This window comes from Xyrauchen texanus, chromosome 29 (assembly GCF_025860055.1).
Source record: "Xyrauchen texanus isolate HMW12.3.18 chromosome 29, RBS_HiC_50CHRs, whole genome shotgun sequence".
Classification (NCBI taxonomy): Eukaryota; Metazoa; Chordata; class Actinopteri; order Cypriniformes; family Catostomidae; genus Xyrauchen; species Xyrauchen texanus.
Window position 1 is genome coordinate 18,113,080 of NC_068304.1, and position 27,315 is coordinate 18,140,394.

The 27,315-nt window shown below is 38.3% G+C and overlaps 2 protein-coding genes and 1 long non-coding RNA gene across 6 annotated transcripts in view; 1 reads left to right on the forward strand and 2 right to left on the reverse strand.

The window, feature by feature from the left end:
- Nucleotides 1-51: 51 nt before the first annotated feature.
- On the reverse strand, nucleotides 52-20,114 carry LOC127623407 (AMP deaminase 3-like). Of its 3 annotated transcripts, none has more exons than XM_052097869.1 (16): nucleotides 19,819-20,114; nucleotides 18,620-18,723; nucleotides 10,987-11,209; nucleotides 10,644-10,821; nucleotides 8,368-8,533; nucleotides 6,442-6,661; nucleotides 5,811-5,940; nucleotides 5,520-5,714; nucleotides 5,275-5,406; nucleotides 4,980-5,143; nucleotides 3,114-3,240; nucleotides 2,619-2,782; nucleotides 2,353-2,473; nucleotides 1,216-1,389; nucleotides 979-1,089; nucleotides 52-390 (listed from the first exon to the last, which is right to left on the reverse strand). In XM_052097869.1, the coding sequence occupies exons 2-16, from the start codon at nucleotides 18,675-18,677 to the stop codon at nucleotides 214-216; spliced, it is 2,340 nt and encodes a 779-aa protein (XP_051953829.1). In that variant the 5' UTR covers nucleotides 18,678-18,723; nucleotides 19,819-20,114; the 3' UTR covers nucleotides 52-213. The 3 variants fall into 3 exon arrangements, with proteins under 3 accessions (XP_051953829.1, XP_051953827.1, XP_051953828.1); XM_052097867.1 differs by lacking the exon at nucleotides 19,819-20,114 and adding an exon at nucleotides 19,459-19,569; XM_052097868.1 differs by lacking the exon at nucleotides 19,819-20,114 and adding an exon at nucleotides 18,875-19,015.
- Nucleotides 18,928-27,315, forward strand: part of LOC127623418 (uncharacterized) — a 70,979-nt gene continuing 62,591 nt past the window's right edge. Inside the window, exon 1 of the long non-coding RNA XR_007968054.1 lies at nucleotides 18,928-19,001. This is a non-coding gene — a long non-coding RNA (uncharacterized LOC127623418). The remainder of the gene's footprint in view (nucleotides 19,002-27,315) is intronic.
- On the reverse strand, nucleotides 21,456-23,673 carry LOC127623415 (pro-adrenomedullin-like). Of its 2 annotated transcripts, none has more exons than XM_052097879.1 (5): nucleotides 23,561-23,673; nucleotides 23,048-23,160; nucleotides 22,815-22,943; nucleotides 22,455-22,703; nucleotides 21,456-22,053 (listed from the first exon to the last, which is right to left on the reverse strand). In XM_052097879.1, the coding sequence occupies exons 2-5, from the start codon at nucleotides 23,146-23,148 to the stop codon at nucleotides 21,978-21,980; spliced, it is 555 nt and encodes a 184-aa protein (XP_051953839.1). In that variant the 5' UTR covers nucleotides 23,149-23,160; nucleotides 23,561-23,673; the 3' UTR covers nucleotides 21,456-21,977. The 2 variants fall into 2 exon arrangements, with proteins under 2 accessions (XP_051953839.1, XP_051953838.1); XM_052097878.1 differs by having other exon boundaries at nucleotides 21,456-22,058.

The window sequence follows — 27,315 nt, forward strand, 5'->3', positions numbered from 1 at the left end:
TGAGAATGGATATACCCATAATTTATAAGGCACTAAAGAGAAATGGGTCCATGGCTTGATACCGTGCAGGGAATGATATTGCCCCAAAGATTACACAGTGGCTCTGTTGTGCATGGTGTTTGCTACATTTACAGTACAAGGTTTCCACTGTCACTTGAGGTTTGGTCCACTTGTATGGACCCAGGCGTTACACTATCTATCACTCTGCAGTATTTACAGGGCTTGTGCAGCCATGGCTTCGGACTTGACCGCATCCACAAGGAAGCTGAGCTCATTGCACAAGGTCTCATGTCGAAAGGCCATACGGATCTGTGCCACATTAGTCATATGGATATCATTTCCCTCTGGTCCATCTTGTAGATAATTCTCTCCCAGAAAGTGCTTCTTCTCCTACAAGGGACATGTAAAGATTAGCTTACATCCATGAAAAAGCACAATCCATAAAAAAAATTCACTCAAAAGGTAATTATACACAAAACAATAAGTGCTAATTGAGGATTTTCAAGCATATTTATTTTCTTTGAATTAAACAGAATTAGTTATGTCCACTCCTTTTAATTATCAAGCACTGTGCTTATGTTTATGTTAAATTTAACACAGAATGATTTTCTTATTGGGACAGTTCACCCAAAAATGTAAATCCTTTTTAGAATTTATTCATTCACATATTTTTCTGAACCCAAATAACTTTCTTTCTTCTAGGATGCTAAGGAAGAATGTTAGCATCGGTCACCATTCACTTTCATTGTTTTGAGAAACAAAAAACAGATTCGATGAAAGTGAATGGTGACATTGGTGAGGCAAACATTTTGCCTAACATTTTCTTCCACAGAAGAAAGTCATAGGTTTAAAATAACCATTTGTAAAATACAAACAGGCACCTTCAAAACAAAATTTTAGCATTTTATTTGGCTGGTGCTAGTGGCACAGAAATGACACACTTCACCTTAAAGAAACAAGTTGGGACTGAGAGAATACCTGATGAGACAGACCACTCTGAAGGACACTATTTCTGGCGATCTCACACAGATCACATGTACTCAGCTTCCACAGCTGTGCTGCTATGGCATACTCCTCCATCAAGGCCTCCTACAGGTACTCAAAAAACATAAAACCATGTCACCTGACTGCTCTAAATAATCAATTCATTATCAACTCATTTTGTGACTGCATTTGCTGCTCTGCACACCATTCCCAGTATTTGCTCCCCCTGACCTTAGTGTAGTGGAACTGCATTGGGTCATCTGTGGAGAGGGAAACACACAGGCCCTTTTGCAGGAACTCCCTGAGAGGATTCTTTGAATACTGCAGGAACAGGCTGTTATTGCTGAGAGGAGACATGGCAATGGGCACCTGGGCCAAGTAAAACAGGTACTGCAGCACAGGACTCTAAAAAAATTAACAAAATAATAATAATAATTAAACTACAACTTGATGTTTACTTTTGAAAATGTGAGACATGATTGCCAATGCAAAACTTGCCACTATGCAAGTGTGTTGTGGGTGGTTGTTAGCATGTTGCTATGCGGTTACCTCAGTATTCTGGACAGTTGCTAAGGCATTGTAAGGGTGTTGTTAGGTTGTTCTCGGTAGTTATTTTGGTGGTTACTTACTGGCCCAAGTCAAAATATGTGGCCTTCGATTGGAGTCGGAAGTATCGTAATTAAGCAAAGTTGTATTTTCAATTGGAAAACCCGTAAATCTAGATGATCCCCGAGTTGTGATGTTGGAAGGTGCGTGCAAACATAGAAGATGATGGAAAGTGTTGATTTTGCAAGATTATTTCAATGCCAGTGCTTTAGTTTAATAATATTAATGTTATATACCTTGTCAGATTTTATAGGCGACTAATGTAACGCTAATGACTCGCTTTGTAATATAAAGCTAATTTTTGCAGTCATTCATTGCGTATTTGTTTAAGTACTTTGGCTTCATCTGTATTTTGTTTCCGACTTGAATACATGACATGCCGTAATAACAAATGGCCAACTCTTGAAGGCAGCAAAAGCCCGTCCCAAATAATGAATGATATTTTCATCCCTAAAAAAAATGGCTCAGGACCCTCCTTCAGTGTAATTTTCTGGATTTTTTTGGTCCCGTTTATCTTCTAACAGTAGAAAATCGTAAGTCGGATCACTTAGAAAAATAACCACTCCACAACAAGATGCACATTTTAAGCTGTCATTCATGTTAATTTTTTTATGATCGTTTTTTTCGGGTTTGCCATTATTTCAGTCAAGTTTTAAAGATAACATATATTTTTGTTTTTTTTTCAAACTCTGAAACTGCACTGAGGTGCCTTTGGGTGTAATGTGTGATTTGACATGTATGCAGTTGGTCTTAAAGACTGACTTTCTTCAGGTTCAGTCCATGAGAGATGTTGTCAGCAGTGAGGAAGGCTGACACCAGATGAGTGATGGATCCTGCCTCACCACAGTGAGGACGGAACTGGAAGGTATTGAGGCCACGCTCCCTGTAACATAAACATATTCACTGTTCGCATGGCTTGTGACCAATTCAAAGTCTGTAGACAGACAAAACATGGACTAACTTGTGTAGATATTAGGTTATTTTGTGACAGCAATGTTTATTAACACTGAAATCAGAGATTGACTTACCTGCGCAGGTTGTTGAGGACCATGATGTTGGCATACATGTGGAACAAGTAATACGTGTATGGCGGGTTTTCCTCTTGGGTCCATTCTTCAGGTTTTGGACTTTTATATGTGAATATGTGATCACTGTGTTTAGACTCGTCATCCACACTATCAAACCCTGTTACCTGCATTGAAAACAACCAGATCCTTCTTCATTAGGCTTCCACACCTTAGATATTATTTTATTTATTTGGTATCCATACTTCATGACTGTGCCACTTATTTGGGTGTAATTCTGACTTGATTCTGTGATTTCACAGTCATCTGAAAACAATCTAATTGTTCATTAGGGAGTTCTGCTCTGTGTAAATGGAAGCTTGTTTCTAAAGTAAAATTACTTGTGTTCAAAATCTTTTAATTACAGTGCTGATAATGAATTGAAGTTGTAATGTAATATGAATCTGCTCTGACAAGTCTTGCCAGGTTAATAGAACAAAACTGTGATTATGCACTTACGTGTTGCAAGAAGACATGTGTTTCTTTGTGCTCCTGAGGGTTAATAGTGGCCTGGAACAGTGGGAGGAAGATGTTCTCTAGCATTTTGGCAAAGTTGGGAATGATCTTCTTTAATTTGAATATGTCACTAAAAAGCAAAATGCACAATGTTGAAAATGTTATTGCATTTTGTTATATTGGATATGAACAACAGTATAAGCAATAATTCCATCCTGTAGCTGAACTGGTAGACAAAAGTTCTAGCAACACAAATGTTCTGGGTTCGATTCCCAAGGGAAAACACATACTGATAAATGTGTAGCTTGATTGCACTGTAAATGGCTTTGGATAAAAGTGGTGGTCTAGATCGTTACTCGATCTGTGAAAAGCTGATGCAACATCCATACACTATTGTAACACTTAAGATGGAAAGTAAGAAGTTGGGACCGGCTTGACAAACACCTAGACATTTAATGACACTTTTCAGTGTATAAAGAAACAAAAACATGCACTGCTTTTCAGCCAGCTGCATAAAATCATAAAGACAGTCAGACATAGGGACAAGCTTCGTTCATCTCTCTCCCATCTTCTGCTGTCTCTTCTTCTTAAATTCTCCCACCTGCCTTCGTTGGAACTCACTGCCCAGATGCCGCTCGGCTCCACCCTGCTCACCACAACTGTATTTATTGTGTTTATTTGGAGTCCCATAAAAACCTTGACCCAGACATTGTTTAGCCTGAGACAGACCACTTGTATTAAAATTAATGGGCGAAATGGGATTGGAACACAGAATATGGTGGATGTAGAAAGTGAAGTGCCGCTTCCAGGTAAAAGAGCCAGTTACCTTCTAGGTATACACATTGTTTCCAAGAAAATTAGCTGGACCTGCCTTTTTTTTAGTGCTCTGAGCTAAAGAAGCACAATTTATGATAATATTGTTGTCATTTTTTACTGCTGATATGAAATATGCTCTCTGATCATAATCTTGACCAACCAACCGTTTTGTAGATTTCAGTCTTTCCCCCATTCAAGTAAATCAGTGTCACGATTCCCTGTTGTCTGCCCTGTGTTTCTCCCTTGCCATATCTCCTGGACTACACTTCCCACAATTCCCTTCCCTCATCACTGCCAGCTTGATTGTTCTCACCTGTTAATCATTATCCCGGTGTATTTAAGCCCTGTTGTTTGTTCAGTCTTTGTCAGTTGTTAAATGTTTGATAATGTCTGTTCCTGCCCCCTACCCTTCGTGGATGTTCCTCTTGTTTATAGTTTGGTTTCCCATCGTGGATGTTTTGTTTGTTCCTGTGTTTACTAGTCGTTTGTCCTTGTTCATTTTCAATAAACTGTGTGTAGATCCTCATCTGCCCTCGTTACAGAACAACCAACCTCTGTAACGAAGGCAGGCAAGGGTAGACGAGGAGTGAGGATCTACACACAGTTTATTGAAAATTAACAAGGACAAATGACTAGTAAACACAGGAACAAACAAAATATAAACAAGAGGAACATCCACGAAGGGTACGGGCAGGAACAGACATTACCTAACATTTAACAACCGACAAAGACCAAACAACAGGGCTTTAAATACACATGGATAATGATTAACAGGTGAGAACAATCAAGCTGGCAGTGATGAGGGAAGGGAATTGTGGGAAGTGTAGTCTGGGAGAAATGGCAAGGGAGAAACACAGGGCAGACAATAGGGAATCGTGGCAATCAGAGCTAGCAAATCTGACTCGCATGTTTTGCAGAAAGTGGATTACAATCTAGACATTTCTGATAAAAGCGTTTGACAAATTCATAAATGTAAAATATGGTTTGAGTGCATTGTGTATGTTAATTTCATATACTATACGTTGAGCTTATGAAAATTAGAGGGAAACTTACTAGATCCTGGGCACCTGTATGATCCATCTCATGTTAGGGGAGTGCAACTTGTGCTTGATAAACCATTTTGACAGGCTCTTCCACTCTTCAGGAGCTCGGCCATAAATGGAGAGACGGGGTTCTGCATGCTGATATTTGCTCTCCTCCAACTCATGAGCAACCTCCTGAAAAGGAAAAAAATATGTGATTGTATGTTTTTTTTTTTTCACTTAAGGTAAGGACTGGGATGTTCAGTCAGTGAAACTTTCTTAAGATCATAGTTCAAGTATTCAGCATGCCAGGTGATTCATTTTACCTTGATGAGACGTGCAAAATATTCTCCATCAATGTAGTTATCACTTTTGAGGTATATCTCCCTGAGCTCACTTGCACCCATTGGGTTGTATTTAGAATTGAACTTATCAAAACGATGAAACGTTTGTCTGCCCTGAAAAATAAACAGTAGTGCAATTTCTTAATTGCTGCATGATCTGTTTGGCATGAAAACACAAAAAATGTAAAGCATTATTTGGAGGCCCTAAGGTTGTTTGGCATACGTACAGCGTGAACATCCAGCGAGTCTACTGTGAGATCATAAGGGTCCATTTTTAGATCGTCAAACACCTGTTTGAGGGTAATCTTCTTTCCATTGCTCTCCAGAACAACACGCTGTGCTTCTGTCTGATAGGTGTCCTGGATGAACTTGAGAAGATGCTTCTGGTTCATGCAGGCAGCTGCATGAATGTGTGTATCAACCTGAATATTTAAAAATATATCAAAGCAAAAATGGTGGTGGTTTAGGAGTAGTAAAAACATCAATATTTAACTGAAATCAAACACTATTAGAAATACCTTTCTGACATTGTAGAAGTCTCTGTGAGGAACACCTTTCAGTTCCTTCAACTCCGCCATCTCATTCAGCATTTCATGTAGCTGGAACTTGGACATCAGAAAGTTAAGCCTTCTGTGACAATAGGTCTTCCTATAAGAATAGAAAGGGCCTCATCCTTGCTCTACATTAATTCTCACCTAAAACATGTCTATCATGTATATTTATTTATTTAGAAAAAGAGACATGCAGCATATACAGTGTCCACATTTAAAAGTGGGGACCAAGACCTAATTTATACCTACAAATAAACAAGTTTGAGGATCCAAATCAGGCTTGGATAATTGTATCATGGATCATCCATTGAAAAGGGGGCACATGCCAAATTCATGTCCATTTGAAAAGGGGGCACATCCCAAATTCATGTTCATTTTTCAATTAAAATTTTCACTCAAATAGCTATGCCAAAACAGATCTAATTTGTAATGACAAAAACTGTATATAAGTAGAAAAATGCTAAATAAAAGCATTTTCACAAGTGGACTCAGCGATTGGGTCCCAATATAAATGTATAATGTCATATTGTATTGTTGTAACATACATTTCTTTTTCAGCATAAGGTATTGATGAGGAAGCCAGTTTAATTGAACTCACGTAGGCCCATCTGCAATCATGGCAAGGACATGGCTCAAGTCAATAGCAAAGGTTTCCATGTCTGGATATGGCAAACTCCTTGGCTGATCCTGTTTTAAGGTATCCTCATTATCATAAACGTATATGATTCCATCTTTCATCTTCAGGCAGTAGTTCAGATTCTGTGGAATGTCTTCCATACTGTAAGGATCCTGACCCTCACTTGGACAGGGGCAGTTTTCTGTTTCCATGGGTAGAAAGCATGTAAGTGACTTTCTTTTCAACACTGATGAATACCAATATCAAATTATATTTGTCATGATGCATGGATGTACAGTATACACTCACCTAAAGGATTATTAGGAACACCATACTAATACTGTGTTTGACCCCCTTTCGCCTTCAGAACTGCCTTAATTCTACGTGGCATTGATTCAACAAGGTGCTGAAAGCATTCTTTAGAAATGTTGGCCCATATTGATAGGATAGCATCTTGCAGTTGATGGAGATTTGTGGGATGCACATCCAGGGCACAAAGCTCCCGTTCCACCACATCCCAAAGATGCTCTATTGGGTTGAGATCTGGTGACTGTGGGGGCCATTTTAGTACAGTGAACTCATTGTCATGTTCAAGAAACCAATTTGAAATGATTCGAGCTTTGTGACATGGTGCATTATCCTGCTGGAAGTAGCCATCAGAGGATGGGTACATGGTGGCCATAAAGGGATGGACATGGTCAGAAACAATGCTCAGGTAGGCCGTGGCATTTAAACGATGCCCAATTGGCACTAAGGGGCCTAAAGTGTGCCAAGAAAACATCCCCCACACCATTACACCACCACCACCACCAGCCTGCACAGTGGTAACAAGGCATGATGGATCCATGTTCTCATTCTGTTTACGCCAAATTCTGACTCGACCATCTGAATGTCTCAACAGAAATCGAGACTCATCAGACCAGGTAACATTTTTCCAGTCTTCATCTGTCCAATTTTGGTGAGCTCTTGCAAATTGTAGCCTCTTTTTCCTATTTGTAGTGGAGATGAGTGGTACCCAGTGGGGTCTTCTGCTGTTGTAGCCCATCCGCCTCAAGGTTGTGCGTGTTGTGGCTTCACAAATGCTTTGCTGCATACCTCGGTTGTAACAAGTGGTTATTTCAGGCAAAGTTGCTCTTCTATCAGCTTGAATCGGCCCATTCTCCTCTGACCTCTAGCAGCAACAAGGCATTTTCGCCCACAGGACTGCCGCATACTGGATGTTTTTCCCCTTTCACACCATTCTTTGTAAACCCTAGAAATGGTTGTGCGTGAAAATCCCAGTAACTGAGCAGATTGTGAAATACTCAGACCGGCCCGTCTGGCACCAACAACCATGCCACGCTCAAAATTGCTTAAATCACCTTTCTTTCCCATTCTGACATTCAGTTTGGAGTTCAGGAGATTGTCTTGACCAGGACCACACCCCTAAATGCATTGAAGCAACTGCCTTGTTATTGGTTGATTAGATAATTGCATTAATGAGAAATTGAACAGGTGTTCCTAATAATCCTTTAGGTGAGTGTATATGTAGAAAGAAACAAGACTAAAAGTAATTTGACAGTTAAAGGGATAGTTTAGTCAAACATGAAAATGTTTTCATAATTTACTCACCCCCTGATTTGACATTCTTTCCTTTGTTGAACACAAAAGGAGATGTTAGGCAGAATGTTAGCCTCAGTCACCATTCACTTTGACTATTAAAAAAAGATCAAATGAAAGTGAACTGTGATTGAGACTAACATTCTGCCTAAAATCCCCTTTTGTGATCAGTGGAGGAAAGGAAGTCATATGGGTCTGAAACAACATAAGGGTGAGTGAATGATGACAGAACTTTCATTTTTGGGCGAACTGTCCATTGAAATGACTCAGTTGTTGGACTTTGATAGGTGCATGGCAACCATGACATACCTGGCAGCACTTCTTCCTCCTCAATCCATTTCTCGTTATTGGCACTCCTTAGGAATCTGGCAGTGGTTCTGGGGAAGTGGTGGTATGCCAGCCGAGAATATTTTTCTCTGATGAAGAGTGCTGTCAGAAGCGCTTTGGCTGCCTGCTCATAGTCTTCGACTGTTATCTGGCAAAATGGATCACAGACTAATTAATTAAACTCTTTCAGGCTCAATAAAAATGCATAAATGCATTAGTAACTGTAACACATAGTCTGTAGAATTCAAAGTTTATATGTTGCATAATATTACTTAAAGACCCCATGAATTGGTTTAATGAATACCAAATTCTTTCCTGGGTTCTTGTATTTCTATTCAAACAGGAAGTTGAAAAGGGACATATTTAAGGTCTTGTCTTTTTTAATAGCCAATAGCCTTTAGTTTAACTCACAGCACAGCAAAGTTAATTCTAGAGAGACATTTTATTGGACAAAAATGTGCATATGTCCATGCGAATGTGATTCAATCTTTTGCCAGCAAGATTCATCAGTATTTTTTAACAAAATTCTTGGAAGAGGAAGACAGTACATTTTAAATGCATAGCCCATTTCTGCTAAAAGTTAGATTGTAAAGTGTGTAAAGACGCTGACCACCACCCCTGGAGACGTGAGTTCAAATCCAGGGCGTGCTGAGTGACTCCAGCCAGGTCTCCTAAACAACCAAATTGGCCAGGTTGCTAGGAAGGGTAGAGTCACATGGGGTAACCTCCTCGTGGTTACTATAATGTGGTTATCGCTCTCAGTGGGGTGCATGGTGAGTTATACGTGGATGCCGCGGAGAATAGCACGAAGCCTCCACGCACTCTATGTCTCCACAGTAACGCGTTCAACAAGCCACGTGATAAGATGCTCTGATTGATGGTCTCCGATGTGTAGGCAACTGAGATTTATCCTACGCCACCATGAGGACTTGGAGCACATTGGGAATTGGGCATTCCAAATTGGGGAGGAAAAAAGTTTGTTTTGTCTACTTAATTGAGCACACTAGCGTATAGATGGTCTTAATGCTAAAAGACTTAATGTTAAAATCCATAAAACTACCATTTTTAAAGGGGTCATATAATGCCATTTTTGTACAAGTTAATATGAATCTTTAGGGTCTAAATGAAAACTTTGTAATATACTTTTATTAAAAATTCTCATTAGTATTTTAAGAAAACACTAATTTTACCTGCTCAAACAGCTCTGATTTCAGCACGCCGTTTCAGTGCATATGACTTTAAATGATAATGAGCTTTGGTCACCCCGCCCCTCCGTAAACATTAGCCACATTCATTGTGAAGCGTGCAAGCGATTTGCAAAGATTAATATAAAGGTTAATAAAACGTTACACTTACTTCTTCTGGAGGTGCAGAGGGAATATAAATAGTTGGTACCGAATCTTTTTTCAGCAGCAGCTTCTTAGCTAAACCAGCTTTATACTGACCCTCGTTTATAAAGCAGTCTGGTGAAAAATGATTCGCGCAAACATGAACGCATTGACGTTGCTCGTGGGGAATATTCCCATCGTAAACAAAACTCAGCCACTGCGTCTTCAGCGGTTCAGATTTAGGAACATCAAAATGACTGCTGTGTTCGTTATTACACCGAAGAACAAACACCACAATCGCTTAGGCGCCATTCTGCTCCAGTGTATCAACAATGATGACGGACTATGATTGACAGGGCAGGTCTGTGTTGAAACACTGCTGTCAATCAACAATCCTGGGAGGGGCGTCCGAACGGCTCGATTTGAGGCAGGGGAAAATATATAAGGAGATTAAAACAAAAACACTGGATGCATTTTTATCAGAATAGGATGGTTGTGTACAGGCACAGCCAACACACATTTCAGTACAATCAACTGTGTGAAAAAGTGCATGTACCATTATATGACCCCTTTAATTAATGGGGTCTTTAATCTTAGAGGTATTGAAAACACTTGAAAACAAACAAGACAGTAATGCTCCTTTAATGAGTATCCAAACATTGCTAATTATATTATGGATGCTTAAATAATTAAATTAAAGACCAAGAATCACACAAGGTAGGCAGGTGTGACTTGCTCTCTGTAATGGGTGGAATGAGTTAACACAATTCAAGCCCACAGCTCCTTTGCTCTCTATAACCAAATTCAACTAATTTGTTTGTCTTATATGGAATAACGATAAGAAGTACCCAACCCTGTTTTGTAACCATTAACTTCTTTGAACTATCCCTTGCAAATAATCATTATAACAAATCAGCTTTTGGGTCCTACCCCTGCACAGTAGTCTCCACTGATGGTGACCCTCTGGAATTCTGGAATATTGATAGGTATAGAGTCTGTCTCTATGGTAGGGGTCAACAGGGGTGAAATAACAGACTTAGCCCAGTCTTGAGCAATGGGAATCTGCAAGGACATTGAGTGGGAGCGCATCAGCTTGAAACTCTGTTTCCTAGAATCGGACAAAAAGTATAAGAATGACATACTCAGTTCCACACTAATGTAAATTTTCAATTCAATTCTGCAACCAACCAGCAGTACATTATAGTTTAACTGACTATAACTGATAACTGACCTTTTTACATATTCTACTAGCACTATATTAGAGTTAACAGACCTTTTCACAGATTCTTCAGATTTCTGCTCGGCCAGCTCTTTGCGTAGCTCCCACTCCTTAGCCTGTTGCAAGCCAATGGGACAGTCCTCAGGGACGCTGAACATGGACATGGTGCTCTTGACATCTTCTTCCTTTAGAGCTGAGGCATAAACCTTCTCAGCCAGGAGACACATATTCTCATCCACCTCGTGGTGGGAGATCTTCGTGAACTGACGTGGCATTTCTGCATAAAAAAGATGGAGAGGAAGTGATGCCATTACAAAGACAATTGCCAAGAATGTTGGTGCTCTCCATTTATTTATTGTTATGATTAATGATCAGCCATCTCTAGGAACACCCTGTAATTACAAAATGTGCATACTTTGTAAATATTGTAAGGAATTGAGGCTTCCGTCACTCTGGGCAGTACCATATTCCATGAGCCTCTCAAAGCAAGATCACCGGGCTGTATCTATTCTAAATATGCTACCGTATAAGAATTGAATGATACTCAAAGCACCATTTAGGGTGGGTTCCACCAGTATGGCAAGTGAGTAATCCCAAAGATCTGAGACTCATCTAAATTACATGGCACTAGTGTTATTTAAGTATTTTTTGCAGCAAGTCCCTTTAAGAAATGCATTTTGGCTCATGTATCTACTATAGTCAAGACCATTATCGCTGAATTCTGTCATAAATGTAAAAACTTTTGTTAAGGTTGTAAACACACTCCGAAGACTGCAAAGAAGAAATGTATTTTGAGAAAGTCATGTTAATTTTGCAACTGTACTGCACAAGTCATGGTTGTAAACATGTCCTCAAGTATCTGGACACAAAGTTCAGGTTTCGCTCTGCATCTTAAGCCTGGGTCTTAGTCAGGTATCTGTGACGTAAACTAAGTGCCTCTCCTGTTAGAGGTCAGTCACTGGGTTCAGCCCAGTTGTTGAACAGTTTGTTGCCAGTGGACGCCACATGTTACATGGCAAGTACTTCTACTTGTATCTAAATAAGCAAACAATATTTGGCAAGGGAGGCACTAAAGCAATATTCCCAATAATCCCATTTCTCTGCATGTGTGCTCTAGCTGAGCAACATTATCATGAGAATGTTAAATTTTGCACCTTTATGTCAAAATGGATGTGCATAACCAGTACTGTGAAGCAGAAATGAATGCAGAAAAATACGTGGAGTTGGTTTACTTCATTGTGCCATAAGAATTTAAGAAAAGACAGATGTGTGAAAAGTCACACAGGATGCATTTGCTTCACATATTTATTTATAGTTTGTAGTTGTAGTTTCATTTTAGGTCATGGCTACCCATATTTCAGCCACCTTTCAATATATTTCCTATATCACGTCAGATGTTGCTTACATATGAGTCTCAGTGCTTATAGCATGGGAAAGTAGGTCGGGCCCGTCCCTATTAACAACTTTTGAAGACCAGCAGGTTTACAAAGTCAAAGCCTCTCCGTTGACTTACACCCCTGTTAACATGTAACTGGATCTACCACTGCATAAACAACAGTCTACAACCCTTCGATACAGAATCTTGACAATTTAATTTAATTTGACCAATTGTCACACATTATACATACATTTCTGCATATACATGGTGAAATTATTTATTTTTCACATATCCCAGCTAAGCTGGGGTCAGAGTGCAGGGTCAGCCATGATACGGCACCCCTGGAGCAGATAGGTTCAAGGGCCTTGCTCAAGGGCCCAACAGTGGTGTCTTGGTGGTGTTGGGGCTTGAACCCACGACCTTCTGATCAGTAACCCAGAGCCTTAACCGCTGAGCCACCACTGCCCCCAAGCCTATCATATGGATGATTCTGGGCTACTCCCAGCCCAGCCCATCTAGGAAATCTAGATTCCAGTAGTCACTTTCACCATGCTTCTAGAACAGCTGTGTCCTTCATGTGGGCGTGAACCAAACCGGGCCATTCCAAAGGATGCCTCACCCAATCCATAGCAATTCAGACTTTGTCTTTACAGCATGTGTACTGTAGTTATTTTACGAATATCTTAAATACTAAAATATCTATTACATCAGAGAAAACTATTCTTGACAGAATAATTGATCATTTGTTATTTCTTTAACCCCTTAAAAGTCAGTTGAAATGACTTGTCTCTTAGTTATACGGTGAGGAACTGGGACCTGAGCTTTTGTTTAACACATGTCACATCCTTAAACACTTTAAAATTACACCTTCCCATTGAAGACAAGCTTGCCACTGCTTATCCCTTGACCCTTCTAATATCTAATTTTGTTGACTGTCACTGACCCCATTCATTCTGCTTGTAAAAAAACCCCCATTGTACACAATGTTGGAATATTCACTTTCTCACCTTCAGTAGCTATTTTTGCCATTGTTCTGTTTTTCTGGATCCCTGTGCTTGGACACTACTTTTCTGTGGCTTCAGAACTGTGGTCTGATCAGTTCTAGGTCTTGTTTGTCTATGAGGCAGCTTCAGAGTTTTCTAGTCTAGAGTATCTTTCACCCCCCTATTTAAAGGGTCTGACAGCATCATGCCAAAGAGCACTGGCTGGATGTCACAACAGGCTGGGGAGAGCTAGAAATTAGCCTGAGTAGATTTCTGGCCCTCTGTTTGTGTAAGGATGACAGTTTTTTTAGCTCACTCAGGTTCTAGTAACTTTGCTGAATCTTCACAAGTAGGCTGCATACTCTGGCTTAACACGTTTAAACTACTTGGCGCTGTGTGGTCTAATATTTCATTACAAAAATGCTCTTTGGAACATTCTCAAATTATGCTTGGATCATCAGGTTTTGATGAGTCGATGTCAACTTGAGTGCACAATATCATTAAAGCTATTATCATATATTCATTTGGCAGATGCTTTTATCCAAAGCGACTTACAAAAGAGGAAAAAGAGAAAATCTTAAGGAGACAGTGGTACGAAAAGTACCATATTACAAAGTTTCACTAGTATCATATCAAATACTAAAAATTCTGAAATCTGTAATTTTTAAAGATTCAGTTATTATATTTTTTTTTATTATTCTTATATTATACAGTATTTTGTAATGGGAAACATTTATTGAATAATATAATGCAAAGTATAAGCATTTTCACAAGTGGACTCAAGACTTTTAAACTCCAACTGTGCTTTTTTTTTACAATCCCATGAGTAAGCTATGCTTACATTTGCAAGTATAACCTCAGCAAAGATATTTAATGTATAACAGCTTTCAATCTGTGTGTCCACCTAGTTTTAAACCAGCCTATACAAAAGTGGCCTGCCCTGAATTGTAACCATAATCACTGGTTACTCCTTTCTGTGTCAACATGACTCAAACTCCTTCAGCACAGAAAGCTTCTGGAAAGCAGAAACTGACACTGAAACATGGCACAAGACCAGGAATACTCTGTACTCTGCATCTCATAATATCCTATTCAGCATTCGTGTCTTATCATGGCACCTGCAGTTGCACTGGTCTTGTTTTAAATGACCTTGAGTGTGGAAGACCTCAAAGCTTTGGAAGCCTTAAAACAGATCAGACATGCTGTCCAACCAAAAAGTGTTTGTCCGGTTGATAATGTGTGCCTTCACTCTTAAGACCCCACTGCATTGGGTGACAATCTCTCAGCATATAGATCAACAGTGTTTGTGTTCTCTTGGCAAGTGGTGTCTAAAAGCAACCACAGACACTCTTCCAAAGCATTCTGATCCAAAACATTCTGAAAACACACCAGCTAGGCACACTGTTAGATAAACTCCTGAATCAGAGATGCATTTATTTACCTGTGCTTTGAGTAGGCTTCCACACTGTTACTGAGGGTACAGTGGGTAAAGGACAGGAGAGCTCTGTTTATTTGCACCAATTACAAATGTCTCTCCAACATTTTCCCTGTTTCCCTTTGCCACCAAGCATAGTGCCTCTGCCCCACCCCTTGCCTCCCATTTCTCTTTGTCTGTAGGATTAAGTTTCTTCTCCATTTCATATATGGAGAAGCTTAACCCAGAACTTGTTTTGTAGCATCTCATTCAAAGTTACTCTAATTTCATAATTAAATATATACACTGGTATGCAAATGGAATGAATGTCATTAATGTTGGCATAATAATATTAGCTTTGTTATACTTTTATATGTGTGTTGTTGTTGTTGTTTTTTTTTCTATCTAACTCCTCCTAGAACTTTCCACCCAAATTTGCCTTACATCTTTTCTAACTGATCGGATGTTCATTTTTTTTCCCATATTGGAACTTCAGAGTGACCAAAAATCCCATATACTTGCATTGACAGAATGTTCAAATAAGCCATGAGGCCCAAATCGTATGTTTGTGAATTCAAACTCAAACTGTCAGAAATTAAAATGTAAACAAACCCGCACAAGGCCTTTAACCTCTAAACATCCGGCCTCTTTTTGTGCATGAGCTTGAAAACAACATACCCAAAGTTAAACTCTTCCAGTTCTTGAACATTTTGGTCTACAAACAAAAACTTGGGCTCATTTAAAAGTAGACACTGATATTTGTTATTCAAAAGTAAAAAAAAAAATTATCATTGTAGTATACAAAATTAATTAGAACTATTCAAATATTTTGAATAGTGACTGCAAATATTATTTCTAAAATACTTCTTATATATATATGCAAGACTATGTGCAGTGCCCCAAAAACACATCTGATACAAAGCCAAATTTCTGATGAAGGTCTGACACAATTCGATATGACCAAAACTATTTGATCCATAATGATTTATGTAAGTGTACTTCCAAAAAAAAAAGGGCCACTTGGAGGCGCCAATACAACCTTTGTTTATATTTCAATGTAAAAAAAATTACAACACAACCCCAAATATACATGAATATATAGTTTTTTATTATTATTATTATTTGAAAATATATGATAATGCATTACAAATATATGTATGCATTTTATAAACAATGTGAAAAGAACAATGCAATTTGAAATGTTACATTGGAAATAAACATTTACTTATAATAAAGATGCTTCTGTTAATTTTTTCCCCGTACAAATGCAAATTTTCAGAGCTTTTGCTCTACTAGTCACTGCCTCAAGCCGAGGAGCCTTGCTCTACTCGGCTTCAATCACCATCAGTGAAGCCAGGAGCACACCTGCTCTCAATGCAAATTGAACAAAAAGCAGTGGGAAAAAAAGTCAATGCATTGGGAGCGTGTGTGCTCCGGAGTCTAACTCACGGTGAGCGAAGCCGGGGAGGGTGGCTCATCTCGGCTTGAATGGCATGTCTGAGCCCCCTGGATGTGCACTTGAAAAAGTAAAAGTGGATGTGCACTTGGCGTAAAAGTGCAACACAAACAAACACAGTCCACGGTTTTTTAACTTTTAAATTTTTTATAAAATCTCTTTTAGATTTTATTTATTGGACTATTGCAATGAAAAGCATACCTAAATTTGGAGGATTGTGCTCATCTGTGTTTGACTGGAAGACAATAAAGCTCATAACTTCCTCCTTCGTTTTCCCTGTTTTGATTTTCATTCTTGTCACGTTTAATAAAATCTTGTTGTTTCTTTGCGGTTGTCAAAATCTCTTTAAAATATCAAATCTTGAGACCCAGATCTTTCAAATGACATATTGGATGTCAGTATTTGTTTACAATTTCACAGTTTAAACATGCATTAAACATAAATATGCACGTTTAGACCCGTCATTAAGAGGTTAATCCAGTGACCCTTTTTTCTCAGACTGTGATGAGACCAAAGTCTTTTTAGCAAGTCAGGTCATTCGGCGGCCAACATCGGAACACTCCCGGGCATCTATTTTCTAGGTAAACAAGTGACATAACAGTGCAGCTTCTATGTACTTGAATGGGGAAAGACCGAAATCTCCAAAGCAGTTCGTCAAGATTACGACCAACGAACATGTTTCAAATCGGCTGTAAAATCGGACAACAATGGATTAAAAAATGGTGCTTCTTTACCTCAGATCATGCTAAAAAAAACTAAATTTTTCCTGGTTTGTATAGCTATAGCCTGGCTATAGCTAAATTGACTGACAATTGGTGATATCTGTATCTAAAAGGTGATTGGCTTTTATCTGTAAGGCAGGACTACATTCGCTATGTAGATATGTTCCAACTTCTATTCATTTTAATTAGGATTGTCAATCGGTTACATTTTTAATCAAATTAATTACATGGTGTCCAGATTAATTAATCGCATATACAAATATTTGTTGAGAAAGCCCTTCATATATCAATAATTCAATATATAATGATTATACATCTTTATATCAATATATAATTATACATAGTTATCTTTAAATATTTAAAAATTATATATATATATCACCAATTATATATTATAATTATATCAATATATATATATATATATATATATATATATATATATATATATATATAATATTAAGATAATTAAAATACTTTTCATTCCTGTAGCAGAACAGTTAATCATAATAAGACAATACAAAAAGCAGCTTTAGAATACAATGTATTGTTTACTACCATATTATTGATCATAAGTCAATCATTGGCACACAGTTCACAGCAAACCATTTCACAAGTGAATTTGTCAATCAGTTGGAGATTTATTATGAGGGCTTGTTTAAGGACACGTCAAATTACACCTGCGTCAGATGGCTCGGGTGTGTTGCGTCATAAACATAAAATGTTTAGTTCACTGTTTCAAGTTAAATATAGTTTAATACTCAATCTTTAAACTCATCTTGAAATCCCTTAGATCGCATTTGCGCTCCTTCAGTGTTTTGAACGCAAGAACGTAACGCATGTTTGTGTTGTTCTGCCTACTGAAGTGTTTTCTTCACTCTATAAACTGTGCATTGCTCATACAGCTGAAATTTCACTTACTGCCCTCTGGAGTAAACAGGTGGTACTACAAGCTTGCATTTCTCAGAAATCTTCGTTATTATGGTCCGTGGGCATGCAAACCATATTTTTTCCATATGTTAAATCGACAGCCCTAATTTTAATATAAGTGCTCCATCTAGGGCCAAATAGTCTCTGCTTTAAGTTGTGCTCTCTATCTCTCTTTCTTGCCTGTCTGTCTTTCTGACTGTATGGCCTGTAAACCTTCAAAATTTACAATTTTAAAACTATTTAAAACAAGGCTTTGACAGGCCAACATCAAAGGTGGTCTTGACAAACTTTACCTATCTAGTCGTCTTTGCTATTGTAGCATTTATCATGGGGCATTATTTGCTTGCTTTTATAAAGTGGATGCAGGAATATTTTGGGAAAATATAACTTGGCGCAGCAGGAAACACTCAGTTTTGTGTGTTATATAATTGTTATTCAAGTTTATATTCATCAAGACTCTGTTTGCATGATATTAGAAAAGTGATTTAAAGCAAAGAGGTTATTTTTAGAAACGCAAAGTTCTCTTTGAATATAACATGTTACCAAGAGCACCCTGTCATGTTGTGCTTTTAACCTACTTTGATCAAGCAATACCAGAGAATATGTCTGTAAGCTAAACACATTTTAATATATTTATCTTTGACATTTTCTACAGTGGCACTACTCATTTAATTTGTCTTTGCTAAATTTGTTTGAGAAGAGAAAATTGGCAGACTGAAACAAAAAAGATGGGGTTGTGCAACCGACTGTGACATGCATGAGATATAACGCTGTAGCATTCTGCGTGCAAGTAGATTAGGCACTTACCCCTCCTGAAGTTGGGGGTTGATTGTTGCTTCGTTAGAGGGGTTTCGCTTCGCCTCATCTTGCACAGTGTAAGGATATTATCCGATACCTAGTCAAAGCTCCACCTTTAGACAGAGAAAAATGCCTCCTGTCCTTAAAATGCATTCTAAGAATATTACACGGTAGAATAAACACAATGCCAAGCAAATATTTCTAAACCTGTCTAGGTATTATTTTGTAACACTTATAGAAAAGTCAACAACATAGGCTATTTACCTCTCTCAGTGTGCTGATGAAAGCTAACTGCTAATATTTTCAAAAGCAGGAAGGAAATTCATGAGCGCTAACTTGAGCTGGCAGAAAGAATTTCTGCGACGTCAGATCCACAAGAAGAACATATAAGGTATTGTTATATCCTTGTGTGCTTTTTCAATATCCACAGCACTTGTTTTACAGCATACTGTATGTTGAATTTAGATCACAAATGTCAGATTGAAACTGCTCTCGTCAAAGCCCTGGAATGTTATTTGGCTTCATGAACAAAACAATTTCCTGTAAACTACATAATCTTCTCAATCAGAAAATGCCACCACTGTGATACAACACTGCAGATCTCTTGCCCATTTAATTTGAGGCATTTTAAAAATTAAAATGTGCCAACAAGGCATAGCAAAATGAATGTTAATTAATTTACAATAAAGAAATTCAACATTGGTTTTGGCACTACAGTTGTGGAATGAGGTGCCAGCCTACAGCAGGTTCAGACCTGCACGACATGTTTGAGAGGAGGCACAGGTTGCAGTTTGTGGCAACCCAGCTGCCAAAGAATTAGTAAACTTTTAAAGAGAAATGAATCTCACCTCTGAGAAGATCTGAGATCTCCCTGCTGCCTCTTTTTTTCTTTTGACTCTGTCTTTCTCTCGTAAGAGACACAGCTGTGCTTATTAGTGCAGCATTAACTGGGTGTGAAGATCTGCCTTTTTTCTAAGTGGAATTTTTTTTTTAACCCTTTCATTGCTGGTGGTAGAAGAGTTAAATATTATGAGTAATAGTAAACGTTAAATATTGTCTGGTGGTTTCTCCTATTGGCCTATATCGTTCCTCTAGAACTTGGCCAGGCAATCTGTTTATTGTTTATCCTTTATTGTGTTCTGCACAGTTAAGAGTGTTTAAAGGAATAGTTTATCCAAAAAATGTAAATTCTCACATACTTTACTCACCTTCAGGACATCCCAGATGTGTATGAGTAAAGTGAGTAAATGATGAGAGAATTCCTGGCACATATACGCTCCTGTTCTATCCGCTCTGTACGGTACTCAAACCGGGGTCTCTGGCATGGGAGGTGGGTGTGCTAACAAGGAGGCTATAGGCTACAGCCCCTAGCGTCTGTCGCTAGTGTCGCTAGTACCTGCATCTGTTTTTTCATCTGTCTCATACTACACACATCAATAACATGGACATTCTTGGATTCAATCACTGCAAAGGTCTTGGTGGTCCCTACTTGGTCACTGTGGCAAGTCCTGTCAGATGCTTGGTTTTACAATTTGAGGTCCTTGCATTTGTCCTCACTCTGTGTGATATTGGTTCTGAGGGTCAATGTTGTTTGTTTCATCACCCCAAATAGGCACTGTTTGTTTTGGGCATTTTGTTTTTCCACTCTAAATATTCATACTATTTGACTATGAACTCACTCTGGACTATGCTGTTGACTCAGGGTCCTTCGTAGTTGTGTTGTTAAGGCTAGGTTAGATAGAATTGTATGTTTACCTGGAGTACCTAAAGCACTGGACAAGTGTTACATTACAATTATTATTATTAGCAATACAGTATTGGTCATGTGATCTCAACATGGCAGCCTGGTGTGAGCGACCTACTTTTCATTCTGCACATATCCCTGATTTATCTTTTCAAACCCCGGATTTTCCAACGTTACACACTTGTAATTTTGAAAGGGTGCTAGCACCAATTTGAACCCTGGTTTGAGTTTTTTAGTGACAGAAAAATGCCTAATTGCTTATCTAATTAAATATTCAGAGTATTGTACAGTCCCAGAAACTTTCACGTGCTGTTTCGCCGTCTCTGAGGTGAACCATAAAAATTTGAACAGTGACAAAGTATTTTGAAGATGTGAGAACATTAGCAGTTTTAAGTGGTGATATTTCCACATATAAATAGTTATTACAGAGATTATCGTGAGCTGAGTAATGTGATCGACCTCCACATATGCAAAAAAAGAGGATGGTTATTTCAGGGTTTACAAACCTTGGAAACACAAATATCCAGGGTTAATAACTAACCCAGGATAAAGTATGAACCGTGTGAAACATGAAGCAAGATAGCTCAGGATTTCGTAAATACAACTTTTTTCAGTCTACTGATCTCGAGTTATTTCAAGTGAGTATACATCATTTTAAAAAATTTGGTAATTACTGTTCATTAATTTAAGCGTAAACTTTTAATGAGGGCGCACGTTTAATTCAGCATTTTGTTTTGCATATCTTTCATTTTTCTCCGAAAGAATGTTTCGCGAGACTGGTAAGGAAAACAGTTTTCTCCTATTGATTGTGAAATTTTATATATATATATATATATATATGTATGTGTATATGTGATATACTCTTAGTTGAAATGAAAATTTTAACTGTATTTTTTTCCTTAAGTCTAAGTCATTAACTGATTTTATATTCTTAGGTTAAGAAGTAATTGAAAATTGTGTAATTCTGCTTTCTGAAGCTAGATGGCCACACATGCACACAAACACATCTAAATAGTATTTCATTCAATTGTTTGTCTTTTGACTCTTCAGATTGTGAACTGAATGCTGCCCAAAAAATAAGACAGACAATTTGTTTCTCTTTCTCTCTCTCTTGTTGGAGTTTAATAGGTTATTATTTAACTGGTGTCACATTATTAAATGATTCAATTCAGTTCAATTATGTGGAAAAAGCTTGGCATTACAGCAATATGAAATCATTTGGTTAAACATCTTATTTTAAAATGAACTATAAATTGCCCCTTTTCTGTGTACAATAGTTTAATCTCTCGAGAATATATGTACAGTATACAAGTACTGTATAAATATATACATTTTTAACATACAATATTTTCATAATATAAATTTTATATAAAATTTAATATAGACTACAAAACAATATTAATATACATTATTGCACGTCTCCCACAGTATACATTTATTAGTCTTCAAGTATGAGGATATCCTTCTTTGCCAGACTGCAGTGTCCAGAAAACATTGTAGACGAAAAACTCATTACTTCCATAAAGAGTTTTTTTTTTCTCTGCTCTTAATCATTGGTCCTCCTGGGTAAATAGATTTAAGCTCTCTTAGTTCCTTTTCCTCTTCTTGCTTTTCTCTCTGTCTTCACTTGATCTTCGGTAGGCAGTAGGAGCTGGTAGGGTCCTGGATTGTTCCTTCATTCGTCCAACAGGGGGCGCATCTGTGCTACAGAAGAGACAGAGAGTCAAGTCCCGAAGCTCCATTAGAATGACAAGAATGCTAAACACATGCACAGAGCGTTGACCACCTATCTCCTGTCATACTAACTTAGACCCACACAAAGCTTTAAACAAAACCTCCTTATCCCACAAGCACTCATTTTCGCTAAGCGACCTGAATCCTTCTCTGTCCAATCCATCAGGCAGAGGATGGAGAGAAGGATGCTCCAGTTGCTCGGACTTGTTGTTTCAACACCTTTGTGCCTGAAGAGAGTACACTAACGTTCAGCAAAGGACGTATCAGAAGTATCTCAGTAAACTGAGCCAATATAAACCAATGGCTCAGGACAAACCACAGAGCTGCTCCCATTGTATCCTTTAAGTCCCTTTTAGGGTGACTCGCCTTTTAAGGGTTTGGACCCAGGCCAGCTTTAGACGGTCTTCATCTAAAGTTAGTGGATGGAGGAGTGAACGTCTCCGCCGGCGACCGTAGCCCTTAGAGCCTATCTTTTCAGGGGGGACGCTGTTCATCTTTGTGCTCATCAGATGCAGCAGGTGGGCCAGGTCGTGCACTGAGCAGGTGGCTAGGATGCAGCCCGCTCTTTCCACTCTTTTCACTGAGTAACCTGGTTCTGTCCTCTTTACCCTCAGCCTATAGAGAGACAAGAAACAAGAAAAAACTGTTAGTGAAAAACCTGTGGCTTTTCATTAATATTTAGGGTTTTCTGTTTAGTCAGTGAATGAGTTCAGTCAGTTATCTTACCTGTGCTGTGGTACATATGACTCTGTACCGCTGTTCCTCTGAGAGAGCAAAGCTGTTGGGTTGCCCTCGCTCCTCTCTGACACACTACGAACATCTCTCCACATCTTACCCTGAAGCCAAACACCGAGCCTGACAGATGACAAAGAACCCCATGAGACATTAGTTAAAACCAGTCATAGTGTTTTGAATAAGTTGTAATGGGAAGACAGAAATTGGTTTAGTCATTAGCACACCTTCTTAAGCCATCTGTGTTCAGAGGTTTTGCACTTGTGATGCTTGGAAAAAGTGTGGTCAGCACACACCACAGGAAAGCCTTCTGAAGCACTGATTTCATTGTGAATGGAACCTGTGGAAGAATATTTTAAAATGTAACTAGCTATAAAAAAGCCAGTGTTAGTGCTTACACTTGTAAGAATTGGTACGTAAAAAAACAAAACATGATTTTTTTAATGTGAGACCAAAAACAAGTATCTTCATATTCCTGTATGAGTCCACATTGGTCATTCATTTATTTGGTTAAATTGTGCTCAAACATGTAATATTCCAGTAGAACATCTTTGTCCAGAGCCTGTAGAGGCAAGTGCACTCTATGGGGGGTGGATCAGGATTGCCTTATTGCAAATTTATATTGCCCAGTTAGAAAGTCATATTTCTTGGTAACCATATTTTAGACCTTGACCTTTTGGGGTGACATCAAAAATCCATGAGCCACAATTAACAGTCAGTAGCATTTCAAAAACACATACCTGTAATTTCTGTAGACTCAAGAAATGGTGATGGTGTAGTCTGTAATTTTAAGTATTTCCAAGTAACGTCCAAATCTTGGTTGACAATGGATGAGTATTCAGCTTTGACACAGCTAATGGTCTGAGTTTTACAGAAAAACCTGAGTGCTTTATATACTTTACAGGGGGTGGGAAGGGGCGGGAGTTGTCTTGAGTGATAGCAGCCACATCCCTATTCTAAACTAGCCAACAACTTAACGTGCCCTGTCTTAAAAGGATGGAATCTAATGCCTCCGAGAAATCATTACTTCAACATTCCTGTAATATCCTTTTTAATTAGGTGACACCATTTGTTTTGGTTTCAAATCATTTTCATATCTTCTGCTTGTGTACATTTGCAGGGTCAGAGAGGTTTTGAATTGTAGATGGACAAAGTCGAGATTCATTTACCAGACAAATATTCTTCAGCATCAGCCTTGTAAATATTTGATGATTAACTTCCTGTAAAGCATCTGGAATGCACATCTAATTGGTGATTGAGAGTTTATTTCAAATTATGTGACTTGGAGATGTTGTCCTTGGGATAATAACTCTGTATAACCCCCCCACCCCCACATACACACACATTCCAACCACCTACACATTTTGTTAACAAGTTAGGAATGTGAAATTAGTTATTTCTATATCGAGCACAGCTAATCTGACACCAGATGCCTTGTCAAAATAATTTGTGAATGGAATGCAACCAAATTTGTAAGTTGTGAATTGAGGGGGAAAAAAAGTAAATTACAATTACTCTTGCTATAAACCCAAATTTGTAAATTGTGAATTGAGGGGAAAAAAACAGTAAATGACAATTATTCTTGCTATAAACCCAAATTTGTAAGTTGTGAATTGAGGGGAAAAAACCGTAAATGACAATTATTCTTTCTATAAACCTTTTGGTCACCCCAGAAATTTGATTTGGTCCTTCTCTTTGGATCGTTATAAAATCATGTGGCAAAACACTGTCAGCCTTTAGCATGTATATATTTAATAGTCCATGGTTATTGACTCTTTGTCAAAGTAAATGTCATTTCAACAAATGTTTCATCTGAAAAATTATTGGCTTTTATTACAATGAATTCCTAAAGTAATTGTATCTTGATTATTGTAATGAGATTGTCAATTTCTGACAATATTTCCATTATATCCCTAATAACATAACACGAGACCGATCGAATAATTTTTGTAACTGAAAGAATTTCATTATTTGTATACCAGTTAAAACGAAATACCAGTCGAAATGTGTCATCCAGTACAAATTTTTGAAAAACAACGTCGAATGGTACAGAGTTTATATATGAAAGGTCATTATTTTTAATAAAAAAGGAACTTTTGTTATTTTTCAGATATTTTTAAATCTCTTTTCATTCCAAAAATATGTATATTGTGACACATTTCATTATGAACCAAAAACTTCAAGAATACCTCAATATAAATATTTGCTATAATCACCTTCCCCTATAACATATATTAGGTATTGCTATTAATACCTGGTGCTATACGTTTTACACAGTTGCAGCATGCCCATGCCCTCTTCAGTATGTTTGGTTTAAAAAAAATAAAAAAAATGCTGTTCCAGCGCATTAGACAGGATAGAATTGCAAATAGGCTGTGTGACTATGGTAACATCACGTTAAGCATCTAATAAGTCTGCTGGAAATGTTCCAGCTGACTGAAGACTTGGTTTGTACATGCTTAGGAAACACAGCGATTACCCCAACCAGTTTCCTGTGTCTTGAAAAACCTACCTGCTGTCGATGCACAGTCAGAATATACTAATTTAATTGAGTTTTTGGAAATTATAAACAGTTGTCTTTAATTTATAAGCTATCTGCTGTGTGCCAGCTGAGACATCTCTGGTCACTTTCACAGTCTTAGGAGTAAAAAATATTGTAGTTGCCAGCTTGCTCTGAGTTTTATGTCATGGTTTGATTCTGTTATGGCACTCTAAACTACATGGTTTATAGTGAGTAATTGTCAAGATGCTTTGACGAGAGAGACCTTGTTCAGAGTACACTTCTCTTGTAACAACTCTGTATTTTTAGTATTGGATTAAAGACAAATTCGTTATATGGAATTACAATTAAATTTTCGACTGGATCAGAATTGGGCTCTAATAACATACATTTATTATTTTCATAGTCAACTTTCTGGGGATTTATTTTGATAAAAGTATAATAGCAGAGGCTAACTTTGTGATATGTTTCAGTGTTTTGATAACAGAGTGATAACCCATGTTTGTCCCTCCTATCTACATTACCAGCTGTTAAATGTGGTTGAAGCTGGTTGAAACCAGACTTGGTTATATCAGTGCTTCAGTGACAACTCAAAGGAAGAAGAAAAAATTAAGGGTGTAATGCTCTTCCAAGTAGATGGGGCAAGTCCTCTTGATGCATTGTTATTGCAACATCATCAAGTCAATGAATACAGACAGCCACAAATTATTTTAAAACTTAGGAAAGAATCTCCTCCATGAAAATGACACATCTCATCACACACTCATGTCATGACATACATGCTCCCCTGTTTACACTTGCCAAGTAATGGTTTGCAAAACCGCAGTGATATTTTATGCATAAAATCCCAGTAAGTTATCTGCTTGACACATGTATTTTTATTGGATGCCCTGTATATATGTGAGAAGGCAGTTCTATGTAATGACTTGTATCCACTTTACCAAGTGATTTGAAATCATATGTTATTTATTTGTTGTTTTTAATAATCTGCACTTCAACATTAATGTAACCCCTTACAGACTGATTGCATAAGCAGCACCTGGTGGAGATCCAGTAGATTTGATTCAAAACAAGTGGGTCATTCCTTTTTTACTATCATTCTTTGTATGGTGTGAACACTGCTATCGTGCTCAGTGAGAAATCACAAACAGATTTAGATTTATTGTGATTTGTTTCTGCTCAGATTAATGGAAGCATTCATGTGGCCTGTAAGTGTAAGCTTTAGGCCTTTTAGATTTTTTAACATGGGTTTCTTTTTGATTAATTTCACTCTGAATTGCAACAATCACTATGGGGAATCCTTCCGACAACTTGGATGAAGCCCTTGTACAATAACATAAATCCTGTGATTGGCAATGGTGTTTGAGCCCCGCACCTTTATGCGCGCAGTTGGCCTATATAAGCAGGTGCGCTGACACCATTTTTTTTCGAATTTTCTTCCTTCAATACAGAGACATCATCTCTCACCTTGAAAACCCTCTCTGCTTTGCCATCGAAATACACTTCAGCGAATGGGACCTTCTTCGCGTCCCCTTGCAGGTGGTTGAGGAGCTCCGTTTACAGTTGGCCCCTTCAGTCGAGCCGGAAATATCTCACCTGGAGTAGTGGTCCTGCAGTCCGGCCACTGTCAAAAGACTGCGTCTCAAAGGGCAGCACCATTCTTCCCGTAGATCCGGCTTGCGTGTTAACTTGCCTCATGTGTTGGCCTTAGAGTCAGAGGACCGCAGTTTAAAACCAGCAGTCGACTCAAGCTGACACGTGCCATGACAGAGTCATGGATGTGACATGAAATTTCGTGGTTGCCTCAAGATGGCGCTGCGGGTCACAAAAAAAAAATCACTGTGACTCAGTCTCATGACTCACGGCCCTATTTCGGGTCAGAACCTGGCGGAGAACCCTGCCCCCGCTGCTCCGGCTCTGCCAAAGATAGAACACCCACAAGGGTTCTACAGCTGATGTCTTCAATTCCGGAGTGAGACTGCGGGCTTCGGCCGT